This window comes from Microplitis demolitor, chromosome 8 (genome assembly GCF_026212275.2).
Source record: "Microplitis demolitor isolate Queensland-Clemson2020A chromosome 8, iyMicDemo2.1a, whole genome shotgun sequence".
In the NCBI taxonomy this organism is placed as follows: domain Eukaryota; kingdom Metazoa; phylum Arthropoda; class Insecta; order Hymenoptera; family Braconidae; genus Microplitis; species Microplitis demolitor.
This window is the reverse complement of record NC_068552.1, coordinates 3,424,026-3,444,475: the sequence shown is the minus strand read 5'-3', so window position 1 is coordinate 3,444,475 and position 20,450 is coordinate 3,424,026. Positions and strand designations below refer to the sequence as shown.

General features: G+C 26.6%; 3 protein-coding genes across 3 annotated transcripts; 1 reads left to right on the top strand and 2 right to left on the bottom strand.

Annotated features, from left to right (window-relative positions):
* Nucleotides 1-1,585: 1,585 nt before the first annotated feature.
* Nucleotides 1,586-2,570, bottom strand: LOC103575407 (protein archease-like). The gene is made up of 4 exons (XM_008555176.1): nt 2,457-2,570; nt 2,240-2,264; nt 1,888-2,092; nt 1,586-1,829 (listed from the first exon to the last, which is right to left on the bottom strand). Exons 1-4 carry the CDS (start codon nt 2,506-2,508, stop codon nt 1,644-1,646), a joined length of 468 nt encoding a protein of 155 aa, XP_008553398.1. The 5' UTR covers nt 2,509-2,570; the 3' UTR covers nt 1,586-1,643.
* Nucleotides 2,571-7,054: 4,484 nt separating this feature from the next.
* Nucleotides 7,055-9,504, top strand: LOC103573743 (uncharacterized). The gene is made up of 5 exons (XM_008552940.3): nt 7,055-7,216; nt 7,308-7,397; nt 7,475-7,741; nt 8,753-8,911; nt 9,005-9,504. Exons 1-5 carry the CDS (start codon nt 7,144-7,146, stop codon nt 9,151-9,153), a joined length of 738 nt encoding a protein of 245 aa, XP_008551162.1. The 5' UTR covers nt 7,055-7,143; the 3' UTR covers nt 9,154-9,504.
* Nucleotides 9,505-9,662: 158 nt separating this feature from the next.
* On the bottom strand, nt 9,663-20,307 carry LOC103573744 (uncharacterized). Its single transcript, XM_008552941.2, has 5 exons — nt 20,171-20,307; nt 17,775-17,908; nt 17,511-17,683; nt 9,996-10,204; nt 9,663-9,883 (listed from the first exon to the last, which is right to left on the bottom strand). Exons 1-5 carry the CDS (start codon nt 20,178-20,180, stop codon nt 9,732-9,734), a joined length of 678 nt encoding a protein of 225 aa, XP_008551163.1. The 5' UTR covers nt 20,181-20,307; the 3' UTR covers nt 9,663-9,731.
* Nucleotides 20,308-20,450: the final 143 nt, after the last annotated feature.

The following is a 20,450-nucleotide window of genomic DNA, read 5'->3' as shown; positions in this document are numbered from 1 at the left end:
GTTTTTTAAATGGAATCTTTTTCTGACAATGTATTAGTTTTAATTGTATCTTATAAAAGCACTATAAATAAATGATTTTGTAAAAAATAGTATAAAATATTTGCGTATGAATAGAGAAAATATTTTATTTTAAGTTATAAAATATATATATATGTATTAGGGTGTTTCAAAAAAAAAACAATTTTTTTTTTTGTCTAAAAATTGAATAAATTGAAAGTATAATTAAAAATAAAAATTTTGGTATGAACCCGGGCTCTTAATAATGATATTAAGGTTTGCCTCAATCCATTTTTCTTTTTTCCATTTAAAAAACACAGGAAAAAAAAATTTTTTTTTTTTAGAATTTTCTAGCTCACAAACCAATCAACGGATTTTTATGCAAAATAAATTTATTTGTAGGAAATTGAACGCTCTACAAAAAAAGTCACTTATTATTTTTTGATAAATCCATTGCTCAAAAGTTATTTAAGCTCCAAGTCAAATTTATAGTAAATTTTGAGATTTTTTTCACTTTTCCGGCGAAACTATCAGTCTCATCAAAAAATGTCATAAGAACTTTTTGTAGATAATTTCATTCCTTACAAATTATTATGAATAAAGTTTTTCGAAATTCCACATTGTTCACAAGTTATTTGCATTTCAATGTCAAGCTCTTAAAATCAATCAGAAATCTATTTTTTTAAGAGCTTGACATTGAAATGAAAATAACTTGTGATCAATGCAGAATTTTGAAAAACTTTATTCGTTATAATTTGTAAGGAATAAAATTATCTACAAAAAGTTTCAATGACATTTTTCGATAAGACTGATAGTTTCGTCGGAAAAGTGAAAAAAATCTCAAAATTTACTATAAATTTGAATTGAGGCTTAAATAACGTTTGAACAGTGGGATTTATTAAAAAATGATAAGAAACTTTTTTTGTAGAGCGTTCAATTTTCTACAAAAATTTTTACTGGGCATAAAAATCCGTTGATTGGTTTGTGAGCTAGAAGATTCTAAAAAAAAATTTTTTCCCTTGTTATTTAAATGGAAACAAGAAAAATGGATTGAGGAAAACCTTAATATTACTATTAAGAGCCCGGATTGGTATCAAAATTTTTATTTTTAGTTATATTTTCAATTTTTAGACAAAAAAAAAAATTGTTTTTTTTTGAAACACCCTAATATGTATAAATTTTAAATGAATCTGTTAAGAATTAGTAAAATTAAAGACTAAGGATTAAAAATAGAGCGATAAATTAAGTTTTAGTTAAATAATATAAAATGTAAGAGGGTTCTGTTGTAACTGATGACGTGACTGTTTTGGGTCTGGTAAGATGGAGTGGGAAAAGGGGCCCGGTGTTCTTTTCGTAACGTATTTATTCGAACCCCACACAACTACAAAAGGGATCTAAGAACCAACAACTCTGAGAAGTAAACCGTCGTATTATTTTCCCTCCATTCGCCGTGAAATTCTTTTCTTTCCCCTCGGACATTTAAAGTATACCCCTCTCTTCTCAAACTTCTGGTCAAACTCATGCAGGTTAAAATACAAAAAGAATGTTATAAAGAAACTATACGATTCAAAAGCTAGTAAAATAAAACTACTTAAAAAGTATAAATGATATTATTTTTATCATACATTATATTATTATAATCATTGTTATATATCAACAATAACGAAGATCTCAGGTCGGTCCACTTTTGGTCGATCCAATATCAGCATTGATGAATATGTTATCGCTTTAATTTCAGCACCTTGGGGATGCTTGCCAATTGTAAATTCTTCACCATATGCTCTTGCTTTTATTTTGAAGTTATCGGTATCAAACTCTAGTATTTTAACTTTCTGCAATAATATTAATATGTATTTTTTATAATTCATTTTTAAAATAATTAAATTGTACCTTTGCGATAAGGTAGGGCTCAGCAGAAAACATGAATAATAATTCATCTAAAAAGTGAAATAATAAACCCTCTAAATCATCAGCTTGCGCTTCAATATCATGTGACTGTTTTATTTCAACTGTTTCAATTTCAGTCATGTAGGCAAACATGGCCATTGCGACTTGTTCGAAGGCTTCTTGCATTGTTTCACCCCATGCATGAAATCTGGAATGATTACTTTCTAATCAGCCTCAATAAATATTTACATTTCGCTAATTTATCATTAAACTTAACCTTGTACTTTCGCAATTGAAACATAACCTAAATTTAAAATAAATATATTAATTACTTGTAAAAATAAAATAAACTTACTGTATGTCAGCCGTGTGATCCAAATCTACAAATAAATAAATAACATTAATGAAAATTTTATTTTTAATATCAAATATCGAAAAAATAAATTTCCCGCCAAATTATCCACGTGGTTTTTAAATTTGTAAAAATTAATTAGTAGTGTGAGTTTTAAATGATTATTAATGATTTATTTGATAGTAAAACTAATTTAAATTTGAAATAAAATTTAACTTACACTCATATTTACATGGAGGAATATCTAAATCTTGATCTGTCAAATTTTCCATGATTATTATCAGCTGATTGCTGTTACAGTAAAAACAAGTCGATCAGCTGATTCACTGACGCACTCGCCACTCCGAAATATATATATATATATATATATATATATATATATATATATATATATATATATATATGTATATATTTATTTTCTATACATTTTAGTTTAGATATTTTGTATGAATTTGGTATAGGTGTCAGCAGTAACTGAGCATCCATTGAGTCGGTACTGCAGTTTGTTGTTTTAAAACCGCGGAATAATTTGAATATTTATAAAATTAAAATGTTTTTATTACTGCACGGAAAAAACAGAATATTGAAAATTAATAAATAATAGTAAAAAGTGAAATCTGTTATCAAAAATAAATATTATTATGTGATAAATGTAAAGTAGTTTACTAATTTTTTTAGATTCCTAAAAACTACTATCAATTATTTCAAAAAGTAACTAGATATTATTACTTTTAGGTATAATATATGTGACTCATTAATGAAAGTTTATTAATTTATGGTATAATCTATAAAAAAGTAATGACTGGTCAAATTAACAATTGGTATTTTAGATACTGATTTTTCCAGCCGAAAATTGCAAAAGTTACCAACTTTTATTTTATAAATTCTATCCCATTGACTAATAATAAATGTAAAATCTTATTTATTCGTTATTATAAGTTAATTTATTATATACATATATCGAATAAGTGGTATATAATTGAATGAAAAATTAGTATACTAGATCTTTATAAATTAATATGTACGTTTACTAATTATTCGGTTCCTTATTTTTAAAATTTTTGTATGTTTATTTGAATAGTAATAACTGTAAATAGCAATTTATCGATTGTTATTCATATTCATTTTAATATACGAAATTGCAAATTTTGCTCTTCAGTGTATCAAATTTTAATATAAAAAATAGCCATTTTGTAATATATACAATGATCCTGGTTTGATATTAGTATCGAATATACTAATTTTAAGTCGAAAATAAACTACAAACTATTAAAATTTTGAGCATCATTTTTTTCCGTGTAGATAATAATTATTATAGACAATAATTAATTGTATGGTAAGAGTTAACATAAATATTAAATGTCATTAAGTGAATTAATTGAATCGCCCATTTACTATTGCAATGCAATTCAATGAGTAAGTAATGATGAAATCACTTGATTAGTATAGAGTATTGATAATGTGTAAAAGAGTGGGATGTAGAGATCATATAAAATAAATTAAAATGTTTTTTGACAATCAGTTAAATTAATTTCTTTCTTTTTTTTTTTTGTATTTGTTTTTTATTTTATTGAAGGTTGTGAGTTTAATTTATTAAACAAACAACTCAAGTATTTAATAGTATTAGTCTTGTATCGCTATTATTGTCAGTAAACTTCATAGTGACATTCACAAAAGAAACTCGTTTTTTCTCCTGTACAGGACGTCCAAGGGCATCCACTTGGAAGCAGTGTGCTCGTTACATAAAACAAGAAGAAGTATGATTATGCTTGATAAAAATGATGCTGATGTTGATCTTCAATAAAGACAAGGGTGCGACAATTTTTTTTTTAATTCTTAATGTTTACGCAATATTAATTATCATATTCCAATACATTCCATTTTATTTGTCATTTTTATTTATTTATATATTTAAACATAACGTCTTATTTTTAAACATGATTTGGTTTTATTTATATTTAAAATTTAGAATAACAACAACAAAATAGTTGATAAATATTTTTATATTTTTAAATTTGTAAATTATTATGAAGAAAAAAATGCGGTATTTGAAGCAACTTGACTGATAATAATTTGTAGAGAATAAAATTGTCAACAAAAAAGACCTAATAACATTTTGTGATAAGTCTGATAGTTTTGCCGTAAAAGTAAAAAGATCTCCAACTTTACTTCGAGCCCTAATAACTTTTGAACAGATGGATTTATCAAAAAATGATAAGAGAGCTCTTTTGTAGAGCGTTCAATTTCCTACAAAAATATGTATTAGTCTATTTGATCTATTTATTTGTTAACGAGTTAAAAATACTTAAAGCTAAAAAAAAATTTTCCTGTGTTATTTAAACGGGAAATCGAATTTTTCAATGAGCTAGGCCTGTAATCGATATAAAATTTTCTTTCTCGCGCGCAAATTTTTTTTTTGTGTTGAACTATGATTTTTTCCACATGCATTTAAAAAAAAATGTTGCTCCGAAATGTAGCACTCTAATCTATATATTAGTCGATTCAAATTGTTTTAAGGTAGTTCACTCGCGACATTCGTAACCAAAAGTATAGCGTAATCGTAACTACAAAAAGTTAGAGAAACTCAATGCGAGAATATTTTACTTTTGTGAGAGACTGTATCCAATACATTTTAGTTTTAAATATACAGATATACACTAATACAATCACACTCATGAGTATAATAAATGTGGCAACGCTGCAAAGATTTATATTGAATAGTCTATAGATTAAACGCATAGGTAGCAATCTTTATATAGTGTGAGTTTAATATACATGTAGTTTGTTATTGTTGACAATCACAAATTTTGGATGGAATTAATTTTTGTGCATATTTTCATAATTTTTTTTTAAACTTACAAGAAAATCGCAATTGAAAAGAAAAAAATTGTTCGACGTGTGCTACTTTCAATATCATAATTTTTAAAAATTCTAAAACTATTAGAAAAGCTCGGCTGACCAATTTCAAAACACAATAACTGACAAAAATAAAATTTTTGAAATATGTATAGAATCATGTTCACAAAAATCCATTGGAACTAAAAATACTAAAAAATCGATTTTGAAAAATTTGTCACTTACTGTGTTTTGGAATTGGGCAGCCGAGCTATCACTAATATAAGTTAATATCAAAAAATAATTTTTTTGTCTGTTTAAAATCATTGAATAAATGTTTAACATTCATAAAAATTATTTCAAAAAATTTTCCAAAAATTTTTTGACCTCCAATACTTTCATGCTCAAAAATTATCCTAGCTAAGTGACATTTGAATTTCCGCGGGTTAAGTATGACGACTGCAACGTTGCCGAGTTATGATTGCTGCTCCCCACTACACGTCAAGTATTTTAAAATTATTTATATTTTAAAAATCAATATTTTTTAAACAAATCGGTCAAGAAATTCAGAGTTTTTTTCAAAAAATTTATAACTTTTTCATTTAACAGTGGATAAGTTTTTTAAAAAAATGGTACGATCCGTTTCCACGATATTCAGGAAACTACATGTTTTTCTTATACTTGGTAGATCTCCAGCATGTTAATTATGCACTTTTTGATTGTTAATATCTCGTCTTACAATCGGTGAAAAAATTTCGTTTTTTTTTTATTAAATATTAGAAATTTTTGTTAGTCTCATGTTTTAATTTAATCGCATTCCTAAGAAAAGTCGTTTTGCGAGTGAACTACCTTAAATCATTTCAAATTGTTTTGAATTATTTCACATCATTTTTTTAAATCAGTGAACTGAATACAATAATTAAACTGTACAAATATTCATGTTTATTCTTTTATCGTTAATTTTTTTTTTGATCCTTGGTATACTTTTTAAAATTTTATTTTATCGTTCTTTTTTTTTTATTATTCGCACTGTGATAAATTGAATGATTACTGAAAACTTTTTCAAATTGCAGAAAGCATTAATGAATAAATAAATATTCGCAATATCATTGAAATAGAAAAAATTTATCACCAAGTTTCCGTATTTGTACGGAGCAAAAACTTATGCAAGACAATAATTATAAAATTTGTTAATCTATTTTTTTTTCTTTCAATTTAATCGTTCTTATTATTATAATAACATAAATTTTAAAATGTTTTTCTGAAAATATTTTTTCTCGAAAAAAACTAGTGTACATCTCTTATATAATTATATTTTTTTTTTTTATTTTAAATTATTTTTACATAAATATTTATAGAAAAATACAATTTTTTATTATTTTTATCACTTATTTCGAATAAACAAAGAAATTATTGATTTTTTTTATGTCTAATAATAGAAAAAAAACCGTATCAATTATTGTTTTTTTTTTAAGGACTGTAATCATGGGTACAATAATGTGAGTGCCTTGTTGTTATAGCAATTAATAAATTTTCTACATGACGTACAATCAAAAGTAAAATCAAAGCATGGTTGCATAATTACCCAAAGAAAAATAAAAAAATTTTTTGTAATTATGAGAAATTTTCTAAACTCATTTATTCAAATTATAGGTACGTTGTTTCTTACAAAGTAAAAAAAAAAAATAATCTTGACATAAAGAAAAGAAAAAAAAAATTAATTTTGAAGGGCACGATGCATTAATTTTATATGTAGTGAATAAATTATTCTGTGGCTGTTATGATGACGCAGATCAATAAATGATGTGTTGTAGTGATGTTTAAAAGATAGTCTTGTAGGACAATAACTATTTAGACCACCTTGGATTTTTTCTCACCTCTCTCGCTGTTCTGTACGGTCCGTATTTGACTTCTTAGACTCCCCCCTAAGATCAGTCTCTTGCGCGTATTCCTAACTAATGACATGCAATTTTGCAACTCCGACGTCGTAAAGTCCTTGACTTGAAAAACTATATAAAGTGAAACCGTCAACTCGCAGGACTTGATATTCATTCATTTTTATAAAATCCAAGATGCAGACGCAAACATTAGCTCTTTTCTTAGCAATATGCGTCTCTTGTATTGCTGCTCAGCCAGCTGATTTCTGTAAGTTATTTTCACTATCAATTTCATTAATTAATTATTCATATTTTTAAAAACTCTGGATTTATTTATTAATTTACCGAATTAATTACAGCTCAGATGAAAACATGTAAACGAGAGTCAAGTGATTATTCATCATGCATGAGATTAGCGTTTCAAGAAAATTGGCCAACTATTGTACGAGGTAATTACTTTAGATAAAATAAATCCCCGTAAATAGTAAATGAATAGTAATAACTTTTTTAAATTTATTCATAATAGGAATTCCAGTGATTGATTTACCGCAATTAGATCCGTTTAATCTTGATGTCATGTCCACTGATTACGAATTCGGTGAAGTAACTGGTAAAATAGTTGTGCGTAATGTTAAAGCCTATGGCTTAGCTAAAACTCGTTTCTTAGCAATAAGATCAAACTATGAAGATAATCGTTACCATCTTGAAATCGATTTGGAAATCCCGAAAACATTTGTAGAAGGAGATTTCAAATCAGATGGTACTATTGGGTCTTTTAATGTTCTGGGAAAAGGTAAAAAACTGTTGATATATAAATAAGGGTGGCCCAAAAAATCGACTATTTTTTTTTTCGAGTCTCTTATGAAAATTTGTTGGTTTACGATGTTTTAAGAAGGCTCTCCAAAAATCAGCTCGATAAAAAATTTTCAAGAGGTCGCTCACGAATTTTGAAAATATCAAAAATGATCGAAATTTCAATTTTTATTTCAAATTTTTTTCTTTCCCGTGGCAGCAATAGTTTATGTTTGTGAAATCATGCATACGCTGAAAATTTAAGCCGAAAATTAAAATTTTTAAACCTCGCTCAAGAATTTTGAATGTTTCCGAGTGCTGTCTTTTGAACTTTTCGAGCGACTCTTGAATATTGATATTAAAGCTTCTCGATTTTTTCACCATCAATTTGCATCGCAATGAATGAAAATATAACCCGAGAAATAGAAATAATAAGTTATTTACATACTTTTTTATTTTTTAATTCAATTTTCAAGTTTTTTCGCTTATTTAAAACTTACCAAATTTTATTGTTTAAGACTGTCCTGTATATTTTTGGTTATGCAAAAGTTATATTTTAGCGAAATGACAATAATTGAGTTATAAAAAAATACAAAAACTAATTCAAACTATTAGTCACATATTATCAGTTAATATTCAAAATTCTTGAGCGCCGTTTGAATATTTAAATTTTGGGCTTAAATTTCCAGCATAGACATGATTTTAAAAATATAAACTATTGCTGCCACGAGAAAAAAAAAATTTCGAAGTAAAAACTCCGAATTTCAATCATTTTTGATATTTCCAAATTCGTGAGCGACCTCTTGAAAATTTTTTATCGAGCTGATTTTTGGAGAGGCTTCTTAGAACATCGTAAAAAAGGGATTTCTTGGCTCAAAAATTTTTTACTTACCCATGAAAATTTATGTTTTCAATTCCTGATGCAAAAAATTATTCCTAGAAATTGTTTTTTTTTTTTATTTTTTTGTATTTGATCATGTTAGTATATTTAAAATTACAAATTTTCTTAAAGGTGAATTTAATGTAAGTATGGAAGATGTCTCAGGAACAATGACTTTAGAAGGAGAAATTATTAATGACAGATGGGTACTTGATAAATTCAATTTTATGCCTGAAGTTGGAAATATGAAAGTTTGGGCAAGTGATTTGTTTAACGGTAACAAAGAACTCAGTAAGTTGATCATAATTTATTGTCAATTATTTTTGCAAGATTAAATTTAAAATTTAAACTTTTGTTTCTAATATTTTGACATCTTATTTACAGCCAAAGCAGCACTTAGTTTTGCAAATCAATACTGGCAAATTCTTTACCGTGGAATGCTACCTCATGCTGCTAAATCTTGGAATGCTTACATGATAAATTTGTGCAACCGTATTTTATCAAACCTTTCATTTTCAAAATTATTCCCTTGAATTATTTTTTATTAAATTTTTTTAAAATTGGGAGAAAAAAAATTAATAGTAATTTCTTAAACACTTAAAAATTTCACAATTATAATTTTTTTTTAAATGCATTATATTTAGTGGTTGTTTGTTGCGCTGGCGGAAGAAATGAAAAAATAATGTCAAGGATAAATTTTAAGAAGAACGAACTTTTTTTGTTGTTACAATGTTGTTAACGCTGTTCTAAGATTTAGAAAGTGTCCATTATTAAGTTTTAGTTTTTATTACAATGATTTAATATTGTGAATGGAAAGTTCCACTCACTTTGCTAATCATTTATTACTATTGCTAAAATAGCTGTGTATATATTCAAACAAATAAACTACTGGTTGTTTATGTTAAACCACTTTTTTTGTGGATAAAAAAAAATTTGAATAATTTAATTTAATACCATCTTATTGATAAAAATAGTTTATTATTATTATTTTTTTTTGTGAAATACTAAAGTGCATTCTTTACATAAAATATAAATCTTATAAACATAATAATAATTACAACAACAAATAACAAGTAATTATTAACAATGAAGAATTCATTAAACCATTAAATTATGATACAAGAAAAGTTTCAATTGGTACATGACGCAGTAATTGATTAACAATTTCTGAGAACAATACCGACAATTTTCTTTTAAGTTGCGGGTCCATTGCCTTCAGTACTTCCTGTCCATTATCACGAAGAAATATATTTGTAGCTTCACCTAATTTTATCAAAAACATCAAATAATTATATTTAAATGATAAAAAAAAATTATATTAAATTATTTATATTTTGAAATTGATTAAAAAATTATGATTAAAATAATGACTTACTAATTATGCGGCTAAGGCTAGTATTTTTTTGAACTCTCATAAAAACATTTTTTACAACTAATTGAACATCCAGTGAATCAACGTGAAGATAATTTTTATCATTTTTTGTAGAGGTCGACACAGTACCTTTTACAAAGACTTTGACTTGATCGAATTTTGCTGAATAAGTTCCATTACTACTTGCCGGAAGTATAAACAGTACACCTGAACTATAAATTTAATATTGATTGTTTAAATCCTAAATAGCAACAATAATAATAATAATAATAATAATAATAATAATAATAATAATAATAATAATAATAATAATAATAATATCTTATAAATATATACATTAGGGTACTTTAAAAAACTCGACTTTTTAAATTCCCGTTAAAAAAATTGAAAATTTAAAAAAATTCAAGAAGTTATTGGGTTCGGTCCGATTTTCGACAATGTATATGTGTATTAGGGTGTCCGTTATTTACCAAATTGATTTTTTTTAGCAGCACCCCCTAAATTTTTCGTTTATGATCTAAAAAAAATTATCAAATCCATATAAGCCCTTAATATTCATATTAAACCGTGCCGCAAAGACAATAGGGTAGAGTGGGGTCAATTGAACCAAGGGGCAATTGAACCAGTAAACTTCAAAAATCGAAAAAAATATAAAAATGAGTCGTCCTCTTGGAATTATATTTTAATACACTAAACTTTAGTCTGACTAAAATTTCGAACCAATATAATGATTTAATTTTAAAAAATTCAAGTTTTTGTGATTTTAGGCATCTCAACTGTTTTTTCAGCTCTTGACAAATTGTTTAATAATTTTTTAATTTTCAAATGTAATCTTAAAATTTTTTTTGTAATACCTTCTTACATATATTAGTCATAAATTTCTAACTTTACTTCTAGTAAGATAGTTCTTGAATATTTTTCTTAAAACTAATTATTTCAATAAAATCATATGGGGTCAATTGAACCAGTACTCTCGGGGACGGTTGAACCACACGAATCACACTGAGCATCAGACATGCGCGCGCATCTTGACTAAATGTCGAAAAAAAATAAACTAACCAAGAAAAAAAATAATTATATTGGCAGGTTTTAAAAGTAATTGTTTTAACATATAATGTTATATAAAGTAATCAATATTATTAGAAGTGTTGTAATTTTAGTTTTAAGCTGTAATGAATAGTAAATTATTCATTAAAGTCATTCGTTTGTGGTTCTAATACTCTTGGTTTAATTGTCCCCGACTAGTGGTTCAATTGCCCCCGCAAAAGGGACGATTGAACCATTTGATGCAGTTGTACAATTTCGTATTTATTAAAAATTTCCATCATTTGTTAAGTTATGTGCTTATGAGAATATAGATAGTTTATATAATAAGTTATAATTTCGTAAAAAAAAAGTTATCATTTTGCTTTTATTCATATAAAAAAAAAAAAAAATGTTAAAGTATTTTTGGTTCAATCGACCCCACTCTCCCCTACATTTCTCATTTGAATAACATGGGGTTTTGGCGTGTTTGATATTAAATTTTTTTTTTTTTTCCTAAGTCAGTACACATTTTTGTAAGAAATTAAACGCACTAAAAAAAAGGTCTTATGATTTTTTGATAAATTTACTGATTTAGAAGTTATTAAAGGTTGAAGTTGCACCTGACTGAGTGGTGTGCGCACATCACTTAGTCAGGTTCCGCACAGTAATCAGTGTGGTGTTGCACCACAATCGAGCATTTTCGTCCAGCACCGTACTGAGTCGGGTGCAGAACAGTAACCAGTCGGTTTCTAATTTTCCCGTGTAAGTTTAACTTCAACCTTTAATAACCCCATGTTGTTCATATTGAGGGACTTATAAATTTTTTATAGGTCATAAACGAAAAATTTAGAGGGCGCTGCTAAAAAAAAATCAAGTTGGTAAACAACGGATACCCTAGTGTGTATGTACGCACGTACGTACGTTTGTAAATATCTGCAACTTTTGAACGGATGACCTGATTATGATCGTCGAGGTGTCATTCGAAGCGGCTTGTTAAATACTATAAGCACTGAAAATTTGAGCTTAATCGGTAGGGTACGTTCGGAGATATTCCAAAAATAAAATTTTTCCAAGAATGTTTTTTTTTGATAACTTGTAATGTGCTGGATGGATTGATTCCAAAATTTAATCAGCTCTAAAATTTCACAAGCCGCGTCGAATGCCAGCTCAACCATCAAAATCGGTTCATTCGTTAAAGAAAAACCGTTAACGAAAGAATTAAAAAATAGTATATTACACACCTAAGGAAATAAAGTAAGAAATGTCTCAGACTACATGTCATTGTTGGCCGAGGCGAAGCTGTTAAAAATTTTGGGGGGACCATTTTACCTCAGTTGCCTATTTTGCCCCTCCCCTTTGCCCAAATACTTTTCATGTTAAAAATTTTGGGGGCCCATTTTTCCCCCACATATTTCGAGGCATCCAAAATTTTAGGGAACCCATGTTGCTCCCCTCCTGACCCTACAGATCTTATGATCGGACGATGTATGAGTTTTTGAGTTTTGAGCTAATAACACCGAACGATGTGGAAGATGACACACTGAATTAAAACTACACCGTGTTAGCTATTATCGAAAAAATCGCTATCTGCTAGCAAAAAAATCGCTAGCAGCTAGCGATATTTTTTTCAGTGCAGAGAGTCAGACCTAATTGAATATGAGAATAGAAAGTACTTTAATTCCCCAAGACCGAAATAAGAACTACACGGAAAAAAAAATGTTAAAATTCACCCGAATTATTAATACTTTTTATTGTTTCAAATAGTAATGAGGCGCCCGGGTGCGATTTTGTTGTTTATTAAAAGTATAAGGTTAAAATATATGTGTGATCTGTTAAAATATACTTATGCTCAAAGAAAAAAAGTGTAGAGAAAGATATAGTTTTTAAAATTTCAAATAGTAAAAATTATTATTTTGAATTGTATAGTTTCAATGGCAAGATGATATTTTTTAGACTGACAGTAGCAAAAATTAAAACTTAAACAATAAATTTTAAAATTTCAAACAATAAAAATCTCTAACTCGATGTATATAATTTCATAGTCGATCGTTACTTTTTCTTATGCTACCGTAGTAATAATTTTTGTTCTAAACCCTCATTTTTATTGTTTAGAATAATAAAAAATTATTTTTTTTTTTGTTCTGTTTTATATTTTTTTATTTTGAATTATTTATTTCCGGTTTTTACCATTTGCTCTCGTAGTACAAAGTACTATTCGGGTTTCTGATTTCACCTCCTCCTTCTACCTTTTTCCATTGTCTGTTTTCTCATCATTGTGCATCTAATTAATTGCATCCTTGTCTGTATTATGAATAACTATAATTCGGTCGGGTACAGTATGTAATTGTTCGAATTTTTATATGAATAAATTATCGGAAAAATTTCAGCCGACTCTCGGGTTCGAATCGCCGACCTTTCGCGAACAGAGTCCAGTCCCTGGCACTTAGAGCGCTCGGCCACAGCATGCGTATGAGAATTGAAAGTTATTTTCGTACTTAAATGAATGAAGGTAGCGCATGAGATTTTACTGCATCAAACAATAAAATTTGCTGAGGCTGACACATACTTTTTACAAATTGACAAAGTATAATGTACATTTTCATATAGTCAATCTTCACTGATTTCAGTAGGAATATTTAATATTTGCTTCAATGATAAATATCCGTGAAAATTTATTTATTCCCGCTTATATCATTAAATTTGACTGTTGACTAATATTAAAATTTAAAAACAACTCCTGGTAAAGTTTCTTAGTTAGAGGACTTTACAAAATAACGTTTTAACTGAATTTATTATTTTGTATCCTTTATATTTTTATTGTTTGAAACTTTAATTTCTTATTTTACAAACGATAGATATTTAAGTTTTGGCTGTTAAACTTTAAAGTTCAATTTTTTTAGTGTTTACTTTGTCTTTTTTATAGTTTTAAATGATAATTTTATCTAAATGAACTGTATATTTTAGCATTCGATTTGTAAATATTATTTATTAAATATTGAAATCACAATATTACTATTTGAATTTATATTAATCGCTAAAAATATTATAATTATTAGACATCAAACTTTATTTATTACAGTTCCTTTTTTTCCGTATACCTTAGGAGGCTCAACGTCGGCTTTAAATTTCGACTCGGGATTCTTTAAAGTACTCTAATAAACACTATCAAAAATTTGTGGTGAACGCGGATTAAAACTGTATTAAAGTAGGAATGAATGAGAAGCAGATGAGTGTGTATTTATTTAAGCCCCTTAGACTAGACTTTACTCCAAACGGGTTTATTTTAATATTAAAAGTCCGAATCAGAGTGAATTCGGATTTAAACAAAATCCGTAATCACTCCGAATTCACTTTCGATTTCTTGCAGTGTAAAAAAACAAAATAAATTATTTTAATTTTTTTGCTCGTGATGAAATTAACAGAAATGAGTGACTATATTATGACGTCAATTCAGGTTTTTTTTTAATTCCATCGAAACGTTTTATTTCTTTATATTAATTATAAAAGAATATTAATTATATGTTTTATAAATCATATAAAATATAAAGTATTTTTATATTCACCGGTCGACGCAAATCTGTATAATAAAAAAGTACACGAATTTTGGGACTTTAAAATTGTATATTGAATAAATAAAATAAAATTTTTTATTTGAATAGTGAGAATTTCGTCTATGAAAATTATTTCTTGAAATAATAATTCTTCATTTTTATAATTGTAGATTATTACTTTTCAAGGTTCATCATGTTAGGAAAATTATGAAGAAGTATACGATCTTACTCATTATTGGTTAAAATAAAAAAAAGCTTATTTTTTTATTACTTTAAATTGTTTATGCAACAGTAAAATAACAATTCAAATAATTGTTTATAAAAATTATGATTATAAAATTTTTTGCGTCCATTATAATATTCAGAAAAAATCAAGGCGTTCATATAAAAATGTTTTAAATGTCTAAAAATAATGTATTATTCTTAAGATATCTATGCACTGATAAAACTAATTTAAATATTTATCTTTGATGATCGCGAGATTCACGGAACAAAAAAACATTAAAAGTTTATAGTAACGCGAAAAAAGTAAAGATTATTATCGATAACTAGTATTATTATACACTCATGCAAAAAAATTAAAAGGACCGAAAAATTTTGGAAACTTTTTTGTGATTTTTGAAAAATTGTAACGTTGTGAAAAATATCGAAACCGTAAAAAAAAAAAATTTTTACGGTTATTGCGCAATCATGTGAAATAGCGGGAGACAAAAATTTTTCATATAATTTTATTTTTTTTTTTTCATAAGGTCTACGAGCCGGGGAAAATTTTTTTCAGCGAAACCAATGCATATGTAGTTAGCAAATTTATTCAGTTTAACTTAATTTTTTTTAAGTTTTGTACGACAATTTGTCCTTGAGATGTTAGCCTTCTACACGGAAAGAAAATTCAAGCAAAATTTACGATAATAATATCGTAATTTGTCCTATTGATTATTGTAGTGGTGGACTAGACTTTCAAAATCGTATTTTTTACGATGTAGCGTTGGAAATTTCATTTAAGAAATAATACTTCAGACAAATAATACCAAGTCTTAAGCTCTCTAGTATAAATTACGATGTGAATATCGTAAAATTTCAAGAGAAACTTTAAATAAAAGAATAAAATAAACGTGCGGACGTTGGAATCGAATCCAAGTCCTTTCGAGTGCTAAGTGTCGGACGCCTTGGATCACTCGGCGACTGAGGGCTTACACTTTAACTTATTTTTAAGGTCCATATAAACGGTTTGAATATACATTCATAAGTCATGAGAGCGCCTCTTGCGGAGGACGAAGTTAATATTTAAAAATTACGATAAATTATCGTATTTTTTCGAGCTTACATCGTATTGTAACAGAGGCAGCACTGTAATATTTATTTTATTCAAAAGTACATAGAAAGATAAATATAGGAATAAATATAGTTTTTGAATTGTAATTTTTATTTCTTTTTTTTTACGATATTAAATTGTAATTTTTGAAGTAATTTTTAATCCTAAAAGTCTTTGTTAAAATTACGATGTTAAATAGTAAAAAATATAACCCATATAGTAAATTTTGAAATAAGAAATTTTAAAATTGACGCTAATTAAAGTCTAGTCCACGATTACGATATTAACATCGTAAATTTCGCTAGAATTTTCTTTCCGTGCAATGAAAAAAGATTTTTTTGGCTTTGATCATCCATGTCTCAGCGAACCAATGATCGCACAGGAAATTGGAGGGAAGCTTTTAGAAGCTTTAATAATTTCTCTACATGGTTCTTTTATCAGTTTTTATCTCTTTACTCTTTAAACGTGAATTAGTAAAATTCACTGCTAATCAGTGGATAGTCACTATTTCTACAGCTATAAGTATACCACTAATTCGATCAGAGGTATACTGATAGCTGGTTCCCAGCGCATAATCACTAATTCGCAGTGAATTTCACTAATTCATTTTTAGAGAATAAATCAATTGCTACTTCTTAAATATCGATGAAAAGACTAATATTGCCAGGTTTTTTTAAGCTTAATGTACCTCAAATAAACCTGTCATTTTAAAATTGATCCATCGAAATGTTTTTTCCGGGTTGATTGATTAAAGTTTTACAAAAAAAATAAACGAATATGTTTTGTTCTGTAATTGTATATTGATCATCAAAATGAAAAATGGATTTTTTTTTTTACTTTTTTTACATTTTTGCGTCAATTACTCATTAAATGTATGGGAAAGAAAAAAAAAACTTTTTTTTTTTTAATTTTTGGGCTAATAAAAAGCAAATTGAAACTAAAAGTATTATAAAATTTGTTTGAAATAGATAAAAAATTTGTATTTGATGCTTAAAATTAAAAGTAATAAAAAATACTATATAGATAGAAAGGATATTTTGGCTTAAGAATTATTTTTTTGGCCCAAAAATATTTTTTACAACTCAGAAGGAAAGCAAAAATTTTGTTGGTTCAAAAAAAACTTTTTTTTTCTCAAGAAAATTTTGACTTTCTTTCTGAATTGCTAAACATTTCCTGGGACCAAAGTATTCTTTTTTCTATCGATTCACATCTTGAGTATAAGTTTTTCCCGTGATTTTTTTCATAAATCTGTCAAAAGGATGCTAAAATTAAACATTTACAGTTTTTCTACAACCAGTAATGAGTAAGAGACCTTGTTTTTGCATAATAACCTAAAGTATAGCACTTTCGATAAAAATGAAAAGTTTATTAATTAACTTAAATTAAGAAAAATGTAATTTTTCAAAATTCGAACATTTAAATTAATCTTATCCGACTCTTAATTATGGTTCTATAATTAAAATTACATATATGCTTTCTACTACTTAAGAATCTAGATATTATGAATTTTTTTTAGGGACACTTAAATAATCAGTGACAAACTTTCACATTATTACGAAAGACGGTTAATTTTTGGCGGTGAAAATTTGCATCTCAGTGTCATATTAAAATAAAATATACATGGATTACCTGGAATATTGAGCAGCTAATGATAATACAGGCATTTTTATCGTCGCGTAAAAAGGAGATCCAAGTTTAATATCTTCAACCGTAAAGTTACTTGCTCCCCTAACAAATAAATCCGTTAGTCGAACCCTATATCCGTTAGAACCACCTGTTAAAGATAGCGTCAGTTCGTCCATCTGTTGACAAAATTATATAACACATGTTTTATTAGAAGTTTATTAAGCTCGATAAATATCTCTGTTAAATCATCAATTATATTTCACTCACCAAAAAGGGTTCAACTGAAGGTAATTCAATTTCGGGTATACCGGTCTTTAGATATGGCCGAAGATGATGTAGAGCATCAATGAGACATTTTTTTAACTGAGGATCACTTTTAGAACATTGTTTAACGTATTCAGCTGCAATAAAAATCATAATATTTACAATATTAATATTTATTTGTTACAGTAAGGTAAAAGCCCCTATACTCGCTCACTTTTCATTGGAGTGAGATTAAATCACTGAATATAAATTAATAAATAAAATTAAAAACCATATTTTTTTTATAGTTATTTTTTAAAGTTTCGAGTATTAGAATCAAATTTTAGTTTCAAGAATAATCTTGATAATTAATTATTGTTAATTTTTTAAATAAGGTCCTTGAGTGCACCGTTAGGGTGCGTCATTTCGGAGTAACATTTTTTTTTTAAGTGCATGTGGAAAAAAACATAGTTCAACACAACAAAAAAATTTTTCGCGCAAGAAAAAAATTTTATGTCGATTACGGACCTAGCTCATTAAAAAATTCGATTTTCCCATTTAAATAACACGGGAAAAATTTTTATTTTAGCTTTGAGTATTTTTAACTCGTTAACAAATAAATAGATCAAATAGACTAATACATAATTTTGTAGGAAATTGAACGCTATACAAAAGAGCTCTCTTATCATTTTTTGATAAATCCATCTGTTCAAAAGTTATTAGGGCTTGATGTAAAGTTGATCTTTTTACTTTTACGGCAAAACTACCAGACTTATCACAAAATGTTATAAGGTCTTTTTTGTTGACAATTTTATTCTCTACAAATTATTATTAGTCAAGTTGCTTTAAATTCCACATTTTTTTTAGTTATTCCCATTTTAATGTCGAGCTCTCGAAATCGATCAGAATTACTTTTTTAAGAGCTTGAAATTAAAATGAAAATAACTAGAAAACAATGCGGAATTTGAAAAAAATTGAGTGATATTAACTTGTAGAAAATAAAATTGTCAACAAAAAACACTTATAACATTTTGTGTTAAGTCTGATAGTTTCGCCTTAATAGTAAAAAGATCTCCAACTTTACTTCGAGCTCTAATAACTTTTGAACAGATGGATTTATCAAAAAATGATAAAAGACTTTTTTTTGTACAGCGTTTAATTTCCTACAAAATTATGTATTACTCTATTTGATCTATTTATTTGTTAACGAGTTAAAAATACTTAGAGTTAAAAAAAAAATTTCCCTGTGTTATTTAAATGAGAAATCGAATTTTTCAATGAGCCAGGTCTGAATCGATATAAAATTTTTTTTCTTGCGCGAAAATTTTTTTTTTTTTGTGTTGAACTATGATTTTTTCCACATACATTTAAAAAAAAATGTTGCTCCGAAATGACTCACTCTAGTACCCATAGTCGCTCACTAAAAGTTGTCATGTACCATTACTCGATCAACACATGGTCCTATAGTCGCTCAAAGACAATATCAATTAAACTATCATAAGTTTATTGATTCGGACAAATAATTTATAAATTATACTACTTTATTCTTTCTTAATATAAAATTTCATGAATTTTAAAAATGTATTTAATAAGATATAGTTATAACATTTCTTAAAAAATTTGACGCAACCTAAATTTAATCTAACGAATGAAAGTTAAAGTAAAAAATCCCCGGCTGAGCTCGATTTTGAAAACAGTCATTTAATTTAAATTTGTAATCTATTATAAAATAATTTGATACATGATATTTTAATATATTTAGATGCACAAATAATTATTTATCAATAATAACATTTTTAGTTGTAATTTTTTTTTATAAAAATTATAAAAAACGCCTTAAACAGTTAGAGTCAGCGACTAATAATACTGAGCGGTATAGGGACTTTTACCTTATATAAATTCATTTTTGTTTCTTACTCACGAGGTGATTCTGATAAAACAATAACTAAAAAATTAATTAAACAAAATAAAATAAAATACATAATAAATATTTTAATATATTTATCTGATTATTTAACAAAAATTTATAACAATTTTAATATGTGTCTAGTAACAAATGTAAGTTTAAACTGAAGCCGAGAAATTGCAGATGCAAGAAATAAGAGAGGATACTTTCACTTTCAATCTAAGTAAAATATAATTACAATATTTATATTGCTATTATTATTATATAAAAAAAAAATCATCATAATAAAAATACTTATTTTTTTTTATAACTACGCCTCATTATTTAAATAATTTTCATTTTATTTAATATCTTCTTCTGCTTCTTTGTACTCTCGGACTTATGACTGCATATATATTTATATATTACGTTAACTTATTTGAAATTGCGTGTCGATTACATCGTCGTTATTTCATTGATAATAGATAATACTATTACGAATAATACTTACATGTCTAGTGTTGTGTTACATTACCTATCTGCATGTAGATCAGTTTCAACGAATGATTGCTTGTAGACGGGAATGTATTGATTGTGATTAGAAAAGCTGTAATAATTAAATTTAATATTGCAAAATTAATGAATTAAAAAAAAAACTATAAATAGTTGAGATAAATGTCAAAGTTTATTCGATAAATAAAAATGAAAATAAAAATAATGGATTTTAAGTGTCGATGACAATAATAAATGGATGAGTCTAATGTCCATTTAAAAAAGGCACTTTATTGTGAAAAACCCAATAGAGATTTAAGAGT